The sequence below is a fragment of the Centruroides vittatus genome, unplaced genomic scaffold (assembly GCF_030686945.1).
Source record: "Centruroides vittatus isolate TY-2023 unplaced genomic scaffold, ASM3068694v2 contig_879, whole genome shotgun sequence".
NCBI classification, from domain to species: Eukaryota; Metazoa; Arthropoda; class Arachnida; order Scorpiones; family Buthidae; genus Centruroides; species Centruroides vittatus.
Genome location: NW_027122571.1, coordinates 1004155 through 1022350, shown reverse-complemented (window position 1 = coordinate 1022350; position 18196 = coordinate 1004155). Strand labels below are relative to the sequence as shown.

Here is an 18196-nt window from a genome sequence, read left to right as displayed (position 1 = left end):
CCACGTGGTGCTGGTTTAATTGATTGCGTATGTAAAATATTCCTGTAAAATGGCTAGTTCCTGATATGAGGGTGTAAATTTTTTGTTTCATATTATTTTTATATTATACAGTATTGTATATATTATTGGTGTTGTGTGTTTTATCCTCTGAAAGGTTATTTAAATAATTCAAATTCTGTATTTATTTCTTTATCACTATAGGTTTGATGGGTAATTTCTTTAATTATTTAATTAAATATTCTTCTCCAGTGTCAAGTAAATAATTGCTAGCGTGCGGAAGTTTATCAAATGTCACAATGATAAGAGCTTATACATGTACCCGCTTCTCGAGATTGCTCAATTATTCTTAGCAATTAATAAATATTCCTGTTTTAAAAATTAGCATTAACGATAACTTTCATTAATAAATGAACGGATGCCATCTTAAATTCATCTCAAAACGCTTAAAAAATATTCAAAATTTTTTTCAGGAAAATGCAACATTTTAATACTCAATAGGAACAACCATTCAACGCAAGTAATTTATACAATGAATCAGTTTGAACTGTAGATATTGATTTTTTGGTTAACGTTACCTATGGTTCCAAGATGGCAGCTCGTCTAATTCCAGCAAGGAAACAGTGGGGACGCACGTTCTAACCTAACCTATTCTAATAATTTTGTCGGTAATAATTCTGGTAATTTATTAGAATAGGTTAGGTTAGGTTAGAACGTGTGTCCCCACTGTTTCCCTTCTTCTATTTGCTGGAATCAGAGACGAGCCGCCATCTTGGAACCATAGGTAAAATTAACCGATTTTTTTTTATTACACCAATTACGTAAAACGTGAATTACAAACTTCTGTAAATCTAGTAAATGATTTTCTAAATTGTTCAATTTTAAAAAACAAACTAATATACCAAAAAAAAATGCAAAATATCCTTGCAATTTTAAAAAAGGTGGTATTTTACTATCATCTTAGAATTGTTAGAATGCAGTGTCGACAGCCGCTTAACACCCTTATAAACAGACTAAGTTGGACAGGAAAATTTTGGCAGGATAGAATATGTTATATCTAAAAGCAAAAATCATAATACATATCAATAGGATGGACGCCATTTTTGTGGACACCATCTTAAATTTATCTCAAAACGTTTAAATGGGAATGGGATCATGTGATACAGGAAACAAAGCTGGAATTTCGAGAGAAATTAAATGATAGATACACTTATGGTTTTCCACCTAACTTTGTGAAAAGTTATAAGAAAATAAATCTAACCTCTTTTCCTCGGTGTGATAAAATAACTCTCGGCTGTATCTAATACGTGAGGAACAAATCCAAATCATTCTGTGGTCTGGGAAGAGAAGTTTAAGTAATATTACGAATGGTTTCAATCAATGGCATTCCAATAAAAACTTTATGCCAAAGCAGCAATTATACAATTGCTGCAAAAGTTTCAACAACTGGATTTATTGAAGATAAGCCACGAGCTAGGCAAATCTCATGAATGTCTCTTCCCAGACATCAAGATGATCTGGATTCGTTCCTCTAACTCGTGAGGGCTGGGTTATAAACTCCGTACCGTATCCGTATGGCCGTACCGTATTCCGTAAAAAAGTTTGGATGCATCAAACTTTTACGGTACGGATACGGAGAATTTGCGGACTATGGCCTTTGGATCAGAAATCGAAAGATGGCAGTAGATGACGAGACTTAGACAGATCAGTAACGCAATGAAAACAGGATGACAAGAATATGTCGTCCTGTTTTTATTGCATGATTGCATTATGGCAATTACTGTATGAGATTATGTAAGAGGCGGCCCCCTTACATAACCTCATACCAGTGGCGTAGCGTGGTAGGGGCGGCAGGGGCGGCCCGCCCCGGGCGGCACTTTAAGGGAGCGGCAAAATTTCACCATAAATAATAATAATACCTAAATAAGGGGGCGGCAAAATTTTCCTCCGCCTCGGGCGGCTGACACCCACGCTACGCCACTGGTAGGCTCTTTCTCCGAATCGAATTCCATGGTTTCTTTGTGGGCTGGGCTTAAATATCATTTCGTCTCGCAAATCGTCACTTTATTGGTTTTTAATCCCCTTTCTCGGTCCCAGAATTGGATCAGATCGGTTCCGAGGAAGACGATTGTTTACGAATACAATTCGACACCGTCTTTCGTTCGTTGTTGAACGAACCTTGTACCTTAACTAACATTTTCATTTTTGTTCGTCTTGTCTAAAAAAAAAAAAAAAAAAAAAATTAATCTGCTAATTTTTCTCTTTTTTTCGCATGGTTTTAATATTTAACTACAGTAATTTTATTTTTTTCCTTTTCCTTTATAATTTAATTCCTTTAATTTTAATTAATCGCGAAGATCAAGATTCGTTTTTGTTTCGATTTTTGGTTAAAAGAATGTTTTTCATCCCAGCCCAGGGCCTCACACTTATATTATTAATAAAAAAACGGAAAGATGGGCAGTGTCGACGACGACAACGTCGATGTGAAGTGCGCCCTATCAATATAAATAGAACAATATAAAATTTAAATTAAGAGTTACTTTGGTCAAAAAAAACAAATGAATAAATAATTATAGTGTAGATCTGGAAACAAAAGGTGATATTTTCTCCGATTTACATCAAGAGTGCGCATGCGTATGGCGGTCTGCCTCCTACACCGTAAAAAAGTGTGGTTCCTTATGGATACGGATACCGTCTTACGGTATTTTATAACTGCTGCCATAAGTACCAACGTTACAAACACTTACGGATACAGATACGGTACGGAGTTTATAACCCAGCCCTAAGATTATAAGGTGGAATTATGAATAAAGTAAAATATAAGGCGACTTAAAAGTTGATATTTTCACACTGTAAAAATGCTCCTGAAAATCTTTTCTGGCTACGAACTTCTACAATTCCAAAGTTATGTCAGATCTATAAACAAGAAGTCATAATTCCATTAAATTAACGGACACCCCTCGAATAGCGGCACCTCTACTTAATCGGCATTTTTTAAATCCCCAGACCCTTCAAATAAGACATCTATTATATTTACCTCTAAATAACGGACGATATCGTCCATAACCAACCTCACAAAAACGGTAAAGTCCTGCCGTCAATATTCTGAAATAACTACGTACAAAATATTTTAAAACTAAAAGAATCGGTTCAAATACTTTTTTTTAATTTTCTTTTGACTGTAGACGTCGATTAAAGACGTTGGAAATAGGAATAGGGGAAGAGAGCAGGTTATAAAAAGCCAAACAATACTCCATATGTTAGAGAAGACTAATCTGGTTAAGTCATCAATCACAACTTATCATAATACATGTTAATGTCACAGTGGCGTAGCGTGGGTGTCAGCCGCCCGGGGCGGAGGAAAATTTCGCCGCCCTCTTAAATAAAATACGGGGAATCCCTACAAGTCATTACAGACGTGTTGTCAGTCGCTACAATGAACAAGATGACATTATTAAACATTCATTTAAAGAAAGGGGATTCTCCAGTTTCGTCACAGAATAAGTAATGAAAAATTCCGTGCTCATTTCAATCGGTCCGAATCGTAGGTGCGATAAAAAATATGAAATGAAATGGTTCAAATTTTTACAAGATATTATTATTATTTATTGTGAAAAAATGCTGCCCCCACTACGCTACGCCACTGGCATAGGCGTAGCTAGGGAGGGGCGGTGGGGGCGGCCCGCCCGGTTGTCACCCGTGTAGGGGTGTCACCCGGTAGGTCTGTACCTAAAGAAAAAAGAGATCGCACAAGCTAAAAATCTACGATTTATTCTATAAATCTAAACTCATACGTCGCGACATCGCATATTCAATATAGCGTTCAAATTGCTCGAGTGCGAAGATATTACAATTCAACAGTGTTTTATAAAAGAGTTAAAAAGGGTGACATCACGATATCCGCACTGGGTGTCACCCATGCTAGCTACGCCACTGGCCAGTGGTTAATGTTATTAATGATAAACATCAAACATTATTAGAAAGAAATGTATCCATCACCATCAAGTTTAATAATTTTTCATAATTTTAATGAACTGTGTATATTTTAAACGTGTTGATAAGCCTGTTTACATACTGCAACAACTTCAATCATACATAATGATTCTGATGTTATTCAACAAATTTAATATATAAAGATCTCAGATCTATAAAATTGTTTTTTTTTTTTTTTTTCCTTCAATAAACTGAAATAGAAACATTTGTTAAATAATTCATAAATATGTTTCAATGAGGTGATGCCTAGTACAGCACATCTCCGACTCACAATAATTTCCGAATTAATAGGATCAAATACCAAATGTTTGGAATCTCAAGCGTTTCCAGAATAACAATTCAGAAGTCAAATTCCATGGTTATAAAATACATTCATGACCTTGCGTGTTAAATTGTATTCTATGGGAACAAAATACAAATTTCATATTCATTATGCAATAAAGAGTGACGGCGAAATTTACTAAATTATAATATAACTAGCAGGTAGGCGCGGCGTTGCTCGGGCAAAAGTAACGATAGCGAAGATTGAGATTATTACGTTATAGTCAAAAAAGAAAAAGAGTAATTTCATGAACAAACTAAGTATTTCTAAAAAAAGATCGAATTTGAAAATCGAATGTTCTAATATTGTTCGATTTTCACGACGTGTTCTTTTTTTTTTAACTCTTTCCGCCCTGGGGGCACTAAGAGGGCCTCTTTTAGTAAGCCCATTATGGGTTCGGCCAGGCCCACAATGGGGCGACCGGGTGGTGAGGGACGGGGCACGACATATCCGAACGGACCACCCCCCGAAAAATTCCTGGGGATTATTCGACCCGTTCGGATTCGATCCCGGGTCCCCCAGAGCGGTAGACTGCCACCTTGACCGCTCGGCCATCCGGCCGTCCACGACGTGTTCTGATTATATCGTTCGATTTTCATCGAATATTTTAAAGAAGAAAGGTCGAGAAAAACCGAACTAATCTGTTTAAATTTGAAAATCGAATATGTTTTAACATATTACTCTTTTTCTTTATTTTTTTTTTTCCAGAGCTCGTAAATCTTGCCCGTCGCTTTCTCTTGTTTCCATTATTACTTAACACTATCATTGTTACTTAACACTTTGGTACTTAAATTTGGTACCCTAACTGTGTACCAAATTTCAACTTTCAACTCCTAACCGTTTTAGCGAAAATTAAGATTATTACGTTACAGTCAACCTTACCCGTTTTCACAGAATGCAAGAATTGGATCCCCCTGTTTCCAGACTAATTACAGAATTTTTAGATGGGTCTAAAAATATGTTCGATTTCCCGCAAAAACGAAAAAATCTACATCTGCGTCTTGCACGTCACTTTCTCTTAACAATCCATTGTTACGTAACATTTCCATTGTTACTTGACACTTCCGTTGTTACTTGACACTTCCATTGTTACTTAACACTTCCATTGTTGATGGAAGTGTTAAGCCTTAATCCTGTCCCTCTCCCCCGTGGGGAGGTATTTCGAAAAATCCCTTCTTAGTGTGCGTTCTCGTGACGTACCCTCTGTGTACCAAATTTCAACTTTCAACTCCTAACCGTTTGGGCTCTGCACTGATTATTATTATTATTATTATTATCAACTCGTCTCGATTATATATATAGATAAATAAAAAGCTTTAGAATTATTAGTTTATTTACTGAAAACTTTTTATCAAGCAATAATAAAAAGATACATAAAAACTGTACAAATGCTCTTCTACTCCAAGTTAATTGTTTTTGCAATGTGCTAATTTTACAGCATGATGGTTAGAAATACTTTTTAATATATTTAAAATTACTTTCTAATGATAGATACAAAGATAAAAAAACAAGTATTTTGATCCGTTTACGAATATTTGTAATTTCACTTCTCTATTTTTATTTGTTAAAATCTCTATAGTACAAAAAAAAAATATAAATAAACTATACAATATTTATTTCATTACAATTTAAGAAAAAAAACTTGTTAAAATTTAAAAAATATTAGAGATTTATGAGCTTGAAACATTTTAGAAATTACTCTCTCTTTTTTTTTGTAATGCGGACATTTTAAATAAGTCGATCGTAACAGAAAGCAGTTATATAACCTATATAATTAATTTAGATATGAATTTTATTGTTTGAAAAATGCTTATGAGTCGAAATTCAAAAAAAAAACAAAAAACAAATTATAAACAAAAATATTGATTCATTGAGTTCGTTTTTTGTTTTCATTTTTGTTTGTTTACGTTATTTAAGAAGCCATTTTTTTTAAAGCATTGTTTCGGTCAGGGTTATCGGTATAGAGGGATTAAATTATTCCAACTATCGCCATCTGTCGCCAAAAAATTTCCCGAAAGAAAGTAGATTGACAGGATTTCCTTCGCAAGGACGCATTCCGAAAATTGTTGTACTTCGAAGAAACGTAATTATATTATTTTCAAATAATATATTTATTTTAAGATTAATATTTATTATTATACTCGATAAAAATTATGTTTTTTTGATGATAAGTGCGGTCCTGTTGTTTGTTGGTAGGCGTCGTCCCGATCTTGTTTGCTTAGCGACAGGAAATTTTGAGTACGTCAAAACAAGAGAATTTCGTCGTGAAAAAATATTAAACATATCACTCCAGAATGACAATTATAACCCAACCAATTACAGAGAAAAAACTTTCTAAACAACAAGAACCATTAGTTAAAAATGAAGTTCCGGTAAGAAGAAATTTCGCTATATAGTTAAGCCTAATATGTATTGCGTGTTTTCTTTTGCGTTTCAAATTAATAATCTTTTCTGTTAAAGATAGTGTTATATTCATTTATATTTACGTGTTTTATAAGTTTTCTAATTTTATAATTAAATAATTATACGTATGTAATGAAAATACTTGAAACATAGTTTTCATTTAAATTGACAGCTGATCGAATTAATCTCATTAATATATGGTATTTTATATTAACATAAAAGTTTGAAGCTGTACAATGTAATTAAAATATAAATACTATACATAAAATATGTCAAATTTATAAAATATATAATATTTCAGAGATGATCAATTCTTAATGTGTGAAAGGCTTCTTAATGTGTGAAATTTTTAATATGGATAGTTTGAAAATAATAATGATAAAAGGAAGTAGATTTAATGTAATGAACAAAAGCTATACAAATATATAGATATGTTTTCCTGTTTATTTTTATCATAATATTGATTTATAGAAAGTTATACATATAAAATTTCAAGTAACATTTATATTTATAATTTAGAGAAATATATATGAAATTAAGTTATTATTTAAATTGTTAAAAATTTTATAAATTTATTTTAAAAAAAATTAACTTTTGTTACATAAACAAGTTTAAATAAGAAATTTTTTGTCATTTCCATAATTTTATTAATAGGAAATAACAAGGAAATTTTGTTATTTCCTATTGTGATTGAATATTTGTCATGTGTTTACAATTGTGAAACTATCAAATTTCTACTGTTAAAATTTGTTTAATGATGTAATTTTTTAAATATTTGAAACCATATTTTATACATATGTAGAATCGTAGAATATCTATAAATGATATATTAGGTTGCCAGATTTACTGGATTAAATCCAGCTACACTGGATTAACAGATGATTAAAAATGATTAATGCTACCACTCTGACTTTTCACTCTATCTCTGTCCCTGAAAAAGTAAATTGATTTTTAGTTAATAACACAATATTTTGTTTATAATTTTTTAGATTTTGATTTAAAAGTTTTAATTTACATATTGACTATAAATATTTGAAATTATAAATTAAACCAAAATTTGCAAATATTTAATGGTAAACTGTAGCATTCTATGGGGAAGGGTATGTATTGATTCATAAGGATAGACATATTACATACCTGTGTGAAAATTCATCATTTCCATTACCAAACATAGGCATTGTAAAATGAAAATAAAGGACAAATTACATCCTTACTCATTTCAATAAAAGGCAAGTGAGGACAGTTTAGCTAAAATAAAGAATGTCTAGCAATATAAATATGTTAATATATTCATTTTTTTATTTTACCTTAAAATATTATTTTGTTATCTGCTTAAATGTATAATTGTTTGAGAATACAGGGTTGTCACTTTGTGTCTGGTAACGTCCTTTGGTCCGTCGAATCTGGAGGATTCGCTCACTACGTCTAGGAGGGCCTTTAATGTGGTGGTTGAGCCCAAGATCATCTAATTTTAATCTTCGTCAGGACTGACACCAGTTAAACTATTGTTTCGTGGTTTAACTTGTGATCTAATATTAGTTTAAAAAGCCCTCCTACTTAATTTTATTAATGAGTGGGGAAGATATGTAGGTAAGCGATAAGACTGGATTCAGAGACAAAATCATTTTGAATTAATGTAACAAGATTTAATAAAAGAAATGTAAAATACAGTAGACCCCCCCCATAAGAAGGAACATTTTTTTCAAATAACTATGCATATGAGGTTTTGGTGTATGTTTGTTAGCATGCTTGGTTCAACAGTTGGCCTACAGGAACATCAATGTTATTAATTGATGTGTCTTATTTTAAGGGTCTAGTATCATATGGATCATAATGAAGAGTGACCAAACTGAAAGTTTTAGTTTAAATATAATCAATTTATTATAATGATAATAAAATAGAACATGAGCATAATTAGAACATAAAATAGAACATTATTTAGGGTAGATGTACCAGTTTTGGCCAGTGTACCAGTTCTGGCCAGAAAACAAATTTAACTTAAAAATATAATCACCACATATTCAAATCTATCCAATGAAACAAACTTTTATTGTTAACTGTTCACACAGTTAACAATACAAGTTTGTTTCATTTGTGATTATATTTTTAAGTTAAATTTGTTTTCTGGCCAGAACTGGTACTACACTGGCCAAAACTGGTACTACACTGGCCAAAACTGGTACATCTACCCTATAGAAATATATATAACATGATCTTCAAAAACTTTTTGATAATTAATTAAATATAATGATCAAAGTTTTCCCTGTGTTCTTTAATCTGTAGCAGATCAATTTCCTTCTTTAAGGATATCCCTAAGGAATATTTCTTAGTCTGTCTGGAACTATGTTTTTTCCTACAATAAATACAGATTTCCTGAATCATCACCTGATTATCTGATTCCTCTTCTGGCTACCAGTAGTAGTGGCATAATTTTTTGATGTCCCTCCTTTTTATAGGAGGTCCCTTATCCTTTAAAGGTAAAATGTGGGAAAATAGTTCTCTTTCAGGAACATATTTTTCTTTTTAAGGACAGATATTCCTGGATGTTGGGTGAATGTTGCAACTTGAACTTATTAGATTATAATAGGCTGAATTGTTATTTAGTCTAAAAGTTTTAACAGAAGTTAAAGAGAGTGAAAAATTACAGATTAGAGAGGAATTTCAGAATACAAAGTTATAAATTATTAATTATTTCTATAATTTAGTTAAATAAAATAATGTAAAATATAAATGAATTATCTTGTATGGATAGTTTCTTTTCTCTTGGCTGGGCAATGCATACTTGGTTGGGACTCTGGAAGTTTTATGAAGTTCAAGAGCCCTGTTTTGGTAACACAAAGTGACCTTGTCATAGATTCATCAAATGATCTATTCCCTTTATTGAGTAAATAGACTCATCCTTGCTGCTGCACATTTTTACACAGGTCAAAATTTTCAAAATGAGCTGTAATTATTTTTCACAATCTTGCATCACTTTCCTCCTTGAAAGAATGTTTCCATATCAGGAGCAATTCATAAAATTTAAAAAATCAAATGAGAGAACAGAAAGATTACAATAGGCAAGTTTAATAACACTATTGTATATTTATACAAACCATTTATGATGATACAGTTCACAAAACAATTGGTAAAAAATTGGTACATACTAAACCAATTTGTATAATAATAATTTTTTGGTAAAACTATAGATTCTTACCATTATGCCTTTTCTTTTAATTTTTTTAGAAAAAGACACATTTGACAGCCATTTCTAAAACAGTTTGTCATCGTTGACCCATGTAAAAAGTGTTATAAACAAAAAAATCATAGGACTACTTATCGAGCATGTATCACTTGAGATGTCATTACTTAAGCTTGTATGGTAGATGCATACAAAGTGTCATGTGATCTTGTTCAACTTCACTCATAAAAATAACACTCCAATACTGGTTAATATTAATCCGAGATCCACTACTTCACAAACCAAAGAACCAGCAATAGAAAAGAACTATTTACTTTTGAGAAGCAAATGTTTTCATCCATTTTTAAAAATGACATCCTTAGGCTAGTGTTCTAAAATTTGAATCGCATGTTTGGAATTTGTTATAAATTTTACATAGTTGTCAATGATTGCAGGATAGCAGTTGTTATCCTGATTGATGGAATGTTTGTAAGTAGCAACTTACATGGAATGTGATTCTGCTGAACTTTATATATATTCTCCATGGAGCATGATTGCACTATCCTCTTTATAGTCGATGGCTTTTGACTTTTGGGCCACACTGTAGATTGCCATTAACTCCAGATATCTGATATGTGATCTATCTGCTGTTCTATGTATGATTTTGGTCTAGTCAAAACTGGACCTTTACGTCAGGGTCCTTGGCATATGTTGATAGGGTGGTGGTTAATAGGCCTTTTGATATGTCAGCTTGATGCTCCTTTGGATGAGTGGTAATGTGCCAACATGTGGCTTCTATGTATTCTAAATCTTTATTGGATCTCTTGTCCATAAGAGGAATTGAATAGATCCCTGGCAAATATTGCCAAGTCGTCAGATCTTTGGCATTTCTAATTAGATTAAATATGTATGGACTTCAACACCTTATCCAGAACCTGTTACCGGTGTGTTTTGTGAATAATACAGTTTATCACTAACGTTTTCAAATTGTTAAATAGTTCTTCCTCAGGTGAAATATGCTGAATAACCAATGGAACACAAAAAAAGAATGTAAATATTCAAATTAAATCAAACGTATGCTTGATGAAAGTCATTACGATGGACATGCACATTTCACATGTGGATGTAACATTCTACAATAAAACTCTCTGACTTAAACTTTGATAACAATGATTTATTTTTCATGATTAACTCACAAAACAAATGAAACAAGTAAAATGGCAAAGCTGTATTTGGGACAAGACTATGTCTTGGAGACTCACTACTAAGCATAGTGTTACCACCTGTTCGGTTTTTAATTCATTGTCCGGGTTAACAATTAATTTTGTCTAGGATTTTGTAGAAATTGTGAAATTATAATGAAACAAAGTACTAGCAAATATTTTTATAAATTTACTTTATTTTAACAGCAAAAGACTTCACACACTCACTGAAAGTTAATTTGCCATCTTACGCCAACGTACATCGCAACCTGTTTTTCTTCTTTTTTTGTTTTTTGCTTCTCAGCTCTTTAAAGCCTAAGTTATTTCATTTCTTAATTTAAGTTGCTCCTACGCACGTCACTAACTGGTTTAGAACTGGCTTGCACATTATTCTTTGCACGGTAAAATAACATTGTGCATGCATCAGGGACTTCTGTTCAAAAAAACCTGGACCGTGTTCAGTAATGCAGAACACCTAAGTTAGAATTCTGAGTGGCTTAGTGGGTGGAGCTAAGAATGTTCTGAGCATCATTGAACGATTATTGTTAGTGGGCAAAATGGTGGACGAATGATCGCAACAATTGTCACAAATGAAAAGGAGGAAGTAACCAACACAAATACAATTATTCACATGAAAGCTGCATCAGACCATGATTAAATTAATGAAGCAATTATTAATTGTAATTAACGAACTGGACCATTATCTTCCGTTAAAATGTATTTGGAATCTGTTATACCAATGTGTGATAATTTTACATTTCAAAGTCGTTTTAGAATGAGTTAATGATTTAGAATGAGAGAATAGCTTTGTGATTAACTTTGTTATAATAAAATATGTTTAGTCCAACATGAGCAGCCATCTTGCAAAATTGTATGATGAGACAAGAACGATGACATCACTAGTAGAAGTTAGCATAGATAAAAGAAGCTGACTGAACTAGCTAGAATTCTGGCATTGGAGGAATCAAGCAATAGTTAGAAATGAGTTCAACATTGCAACATAACTAGATTTAGCAAGAATTCTGTATTACTGAACACGGCCCTGACCTGCCATCCAGCTCAACAATTTTGAAAAGATGGCAACACTAAGCTAAGCAGGATCACTTTGATGCTCATGGCAGGTCTCATTCTCATTCTCTAATCTTCTTTGGTATTGCTGGTTTTGAGCACGATCTTTGAAACTTCGCCTGCCACGACTACGAGGTTGTCCACAATGCATTTTTGGTGAAATTAATCTAATTTTGAAATTTCTCTCTATTGCGGGTTGAATTTTTGCCAATGTCGAAAAATAACAAAAATGTCCTGTTTTTGAAAAAATAATCGTGACTATTGTATCGTCTGAAATTATTTTATTATTTTGCACAAACAATATATATATATATATTATAATTTGTTTTCTTTTTACATTTATTATTTCGGAAGTTAGTTGTAATATAAAATTATAATGACTAGTGCCATCTACTTTAAAAAACATTCTGATGCTGGAATGAGATATCTAGGGTCACCTGGTCAAGGTTAGCACGTGGCAACCAGAGATATGTTTGGAATAACACGGGACAGGTAAATGGGTTTTTTCAAAGATTTGTTTGTCAAAATTCGATTTAGCAACATTTGTATTTCCAACTTCCCAACGAGCAACGCATGCACAAATTTCGCACTACTGCCTGTTTGTAGAGTGTGTTGCCATTTTGTATTTTATTTTGTCTTGGTTCTCAGTCCCCTGACTATCTACAAGTCTGGTTTTTTTTAATGTGCGCATGATTTGGGCACCTAATACTCTGTGCCAAATTTCAACTCCTGACATGTACTCCTTCATACCTCTAAGCTGGTAACACAGCAGGCAGTACGATTTTATAAACAAGACAGTCTTGTCAACAAATTATCAGATTACTTTAAAATTTAGATTAAATGCTTATAGTCCTAAATAAATAATTATAGATTTATCATCTAAATGTACAAATATACATTTTTATATAACCAACCATTTTATTTTAAAATTTGAACTAAAGTTATATAACAATAATATGTTGATATATACTGTATATATAATATAAAGACTTTTTTGTTTGGAAATAAAATGTTTCATTAGAGCAGTGCTTCTGAAACTGTATTCACAGCTGATATTTTGTGAAATAAATAAAAATAATTATAAAATAGGTCAGCACTGGTGTGTGGTCCACAGTTTGAGTAGCACTGTGTTAGAGTACACAGATATGAACTTTAATTGATCACAGACAAAGGGTATCAAGTTATCTCCCGAACTTTGTTTATAATTTTTTCATGAATTGTTAGTTAGTGTCTATAGTCGGTTAAAATCATTTGTTTAGTTACAAGTTAAAATAATGAAAAGATGTTAACACTGTCCTCATTTTATCATTAAATAATATACAATTAATTTTGATACTTTCATAATATGAAAGCACCAAATACCATCAGAGAAATTCACTTATTTCCTAGCATGAGAAATGAAATTTAGAATGAATAAAATGAACTTGAATTAATGACAACAGAGTTACTTTGCAGAGATCTTTCCCTTTATGTCAAACATTGCCATTTGTGTACTGACTCAAAAATTTTAATTAAAAAAGAAAAAATAATATATGCTGTATCATTATTAAATAATAAAACTAAAATGAAAAAGAATAAGATTCATTAGAGAAAAAATGTACACAATATTAAAAATTTAATATTTCTATTCTAAAAAGTCTAGAAAGGTTTTAAGGCTGCTACACAAGTAATTTGATAATTTATGTATTTTTTTTTTATGGAGTTTAGTTGTGGAAAATAAATCATTATTAAATCTTAAGTTGGAAGGTTTTGTTGTAGAATGCTACAGTATTACTGGAAATGTAATAAATGCAATGTTTATAAAACTGTGGTCCACAGTACCTTCAAAGTCTGAAAAATTCTTAAGAAATATGTCAGAGATGTCAATTGACATGCTGGTATTGCTTGATAGCATGTCTAGAATAAAATAGTGCTTGTTGAGAAAAGTGCTGGATCATGTGTTCTCAGCAGTACTCGCTGATCTAGATTCCTGTAAGATACTGGAACTTATTTATCAACTCTATCATTCAAATTAACTAAGATGAAGCAATGTAACTAAAAAGTAAAAAAAATTTCTTCAAAAAACCTCACCTCGTCAAAATTCAGGGACAGGATTTCCATTATACTTCTATTTATAAAATGTAAACAATCTCACAAACAGGACATTTCAATTTTCAATGTTGACGTGGCACTGTCGTCAATGCTGACTCAAACATTCGGCACTCAACATATGTTAACTGCTACTTTCCAATGAATTATGGGTAAGTGGGGCAACATTTGAATGAAATTCATCTTGCTGAGAATGGAATTATGGGAACTAAGCACTTCATACTTGAAGTTCAAACATTGTTTATGATGTCAAATTGTTGGTTTCAACACTCAATACTCATGTTGAAAAATGGGACGTCCTGAAAACTAAGAGAGAGGGAAATTGGTTCTTTCTTTTTGTCTTATCTCAAACAAAGAGTTTCTTTGTCTGGAATATAAGTTCATCTAGGAATGTCTTCAAGAATTTTGGCATTATTCATGATTACTCTGAAATTAGACTTCTACTTTGTGGAGCATAATGAGTTTCCATCCAAAAAAGTGCATTCTGATAATTGTTGTGGTACTACTATAATTTTGTTGGATTTGTTTTCAGTTTCGGTGTTTATAGACTCATTCTTGCCTTCTTCCTCTCCTTCATTTATTTTATCTTCAGTTTCTTTTGTTGTTTGAGATTGCATTGATTCAAAAATAAAGGCATCCGAAAGATCTAAATGCCTGTTACTCCATGTTTTAGGATGAGTTTGATCATTTTGTTTACTTTGTGTTTCTTGTTGAATTGGCTTATATTCAAATCAAACTGTTGCTGGTTTCATCTAATTTGTATGGATATGAAAGGTCTTTTTATTGAGCATATTCTTCGTTAAATGTGACAGGACTGATAACTTCAATTATTTGAAATGGCCCTTTCCATCTGGAACTAATTTTCTTTTTAAATCCATGGAAATTTGAGTTTTGTTAATTTAAACCTTAGCTCCCACTGTAAATGTATATTATTGATGAATTTTCTTATGATATTCTTCCTTTTTTCTACAACTATTTCTGCATGTTTGCATTTTATGAACACTGTGTTATCTCTTGGATCTTGGCTGCAAAATTTTCTTGATCATAATATCATGGGATGGTCAGCTAATAGCAGAGGCCAACCAAGCAATTATGCCATCCTGGGCAAGATAGTTATTTGCAGCTTCTTTTAAATATCAACATAGTGTAATTTTAATTGAAAGATCTGAGGGTTTGGATTAGGGTTTCTCAAACGGGATCCTGGTTGTTTTTTTAACCTGGGATATATTCCAGGAAATTTTTCTCGTCCTGGTGTGAAATTGCGAATTTTCGAGAAAAATGTAACGCAAATTTTTTTAAAGATTGTAAACATCCACTGATAGAAGAACTATCGAATAGTTTCGGATCAGATTTCACCCTGATTGTCAGCAATCAGATGGGAAAGTTAACACATAGGTGTCAAGAAAATGCACTGTCATCGTCAACATGGACAATCACGTGACTCCTTTCCCATGACAATTGAATAAAAGCTTGAGCCCCCAGAAGCTCAGGGTGATCCAAAGGAAGTTATACTTGTCAATGTGATACATTCATCTCCCAGTTCAACGAAAGGAGAAGACTCTCTTGTGAGTTCTGCCAAGGTGATATACACATTAAGCAAAACCTGTTCACTGCTTAAGGACCTTGTTCTAAACAGTTACTCTAAATTGTACAGAAAGGCTTCCTAGAGTTATTATGTTTATTTATCAGGAGTTTGCAAAAACCTCTGGAAGACATTTTCTCCTGACACCAGGTTATCAATCTTCAAACGCAAATAACCATGCGTATTTAAATCTATCTCGCAGAATAACGAGTGGGAGGGACGATGGGTAAGTTTTGAAAGACTTACTAAAATATGAGTCAGAGAACAGCATTATAAACAATAACAATTGTATATTTAATTAAACAAATAAAAATGAATACAAAGGATAAATGTAACATATTCGATCGGATCTATATCTATCTTAATCTAATTCCTAACACAGAGAGAGAGAGTTCACAAAATGATCTACAATCATAATACTTCATTTAATGATGAATCTAGATGTTTTCTATTGGCACATAACTTTAAGCCTTTTTCTTCCACTTATATATTAGGACTTAATTCATAATTAATTTCATGCGGAACTATCGATGAGCTCCTGGTCTATATTGGAGATCCAACCCTTGCTTCTACTTCGGCAACTATCGCTGGTCTCCTGTCTACTCATGGGAGACCCCTTTTCTTGATGTGTTTACAACGAGGACTTCTAGGGAACTCCTCGACTTGGGTGCGAATTTCAATGATAATCTTGTGCTTTACCCAATCAAAACCTTTCAATCTTACATCATTTGGGGAATAAACAAAGGGTTAAAGCACTTGACGTCAAACAGTTTAGTCATCGATAACGATCTTAAAAATGGAACTATTTCCTTTGAAATGAAAGGGGGATGAAATCCTCTCCTTTCTAAAATCAATTATTTCATTTAATAAATTCTTCAATATCTATTATAATAACATTCTTCATCATAATAAATTCTACATACGATAACATAAAAGGGCTTTCTAAAGTAACCACTTGGTAATAATTAAGCTTATTGATGGTGAGGGGGAATAGATTGGTGGGTGAGAAAGTTTCGTTAACATCTGCAAGGAAGTTCTAAACGGAAACATCTTCCTTTCACAAAATGTTAGTTTTAACATAAATAAAATTATATTATTTTATAAAATTCTTATATATAATTATAAGTAGATTATTAAATTAATCTCATAATACAAGGGGGGAGAACAGGGGGCTTCCTGTCCTCTCACTCTGGTAGAAGACAGATCATGGCTTTGAACTTCCATACAGCTTGGGCGCGTTTTTTATGCAGTGCTTGAGAAGCGCTTTACAGCTAATCCTCTGAAAACCGTTTCTAAATGGCCAATGCTGCTCGTGACATCATTTCGCTACACTTTTGCTGCATAAAAAAACGCGCCCCTTGCCATATCGACTAGGACTACGATTCCTACAAAACTACTGATGCATATTGTTCATTTTCTCATAGGGGTATTTTTGTTAGTAAATTGTGAACTCTCTCCCTTCAGAAATGGGAATAGGCTTAGCTAAGAGCTGCCCTTTGTGTATATTTAGTATTTAATTGCATTTAACTGAGTTTAGCCTTGTAGACCTCCTGTATGTTAACTTTAGATATTAATAAATGCTTTGTTTATTTGTTAAACCTGTCTCCTGTCACTCCAAACTACCTGTCGACTTGCTCAACCCTCTTGCCACTCAATAAAAAGCCGTCTGAAACAACAAACTGGGCGAGTTTTACCAACTTGACCTGTAAGTGGCAATTAGGGTATTGACCCTGTGGACATAATTACCATAAACATTGAGACATTTATCGCAGCATGACACTAGTTTGAACATCCCCTCATGGTACTGTTGCTTGTCAAGTTGCTTGAAGTAGTCCAGAACAGTGTCTTGCAACTCCTGATCTGCAAAGCATTTCCCCGCCAAAAATTTTTTTAGAGATCTGAATAAATGAAAATCTGATGGGACTAAATCTGCACTATACGGAGGATGTTGCAGGACCTCCCAATTCTGCTGTGCCAACCACAGTTTGGTTTGATTTGACGTGTGGAGTATAGTCCAGATTTAGTCCCCATTGGATTTTCATTTATTTGGACCTTTAAAGAAATTTTTGATGGGGAAATGCTTTGCAGATCAGGAGGAGTTGCAAGACACTGTTCTGGACTGGTTCAAGCAACTTGACAAGTAACAGTACCATGAAGGAATGTTCAAACTAGTGTCATGCCAGGATAAATATCTGAACATTTACAGCAATTATGTTGAGAAATGAACAAAAGTATGTAGTTTTTGTGGAACTTGAAATAAGATTTGATTAGTAATAATGATTAAAGTATTCTAAATATTTTTTCTTAAATTTTTAAGAATTAAAAGATATATAGTAATACATACTGTATGTTGCTCTTTGTTATAACCGTTGCACACCAGC

At 32.6% G+C, this 18196-nt stretch overlaps 1 protein-coding gene across 1 annotated transcript in view; it reads left to right on the top strand.

Moving 5' to 3' along the window:
• Positions 1 to 6282: 6282 nt before the first annotated feature.
• LOC136983237 (integral membrane protein 2B) overlaps positions 6283 to 18196 on the top strand; it is a 31947-nt gene continuing 20033 nt past the window's right edge. The window contains exons 1-2 of the mRNA XM_067279924.1: positions 6283 to 6395; positions 6509 to 6684. Of these exons, the coding sequence (XP_067136025.1) occupies positions 6607 to 6684 (78 nt within the window). The 5' untranslated portion in view covers positions 6283 to 6395; positions 6509 to 6606. The remainder of the gene's footprint in view (positions 6396 to 6508; positions 6685 to 18196) is intronic.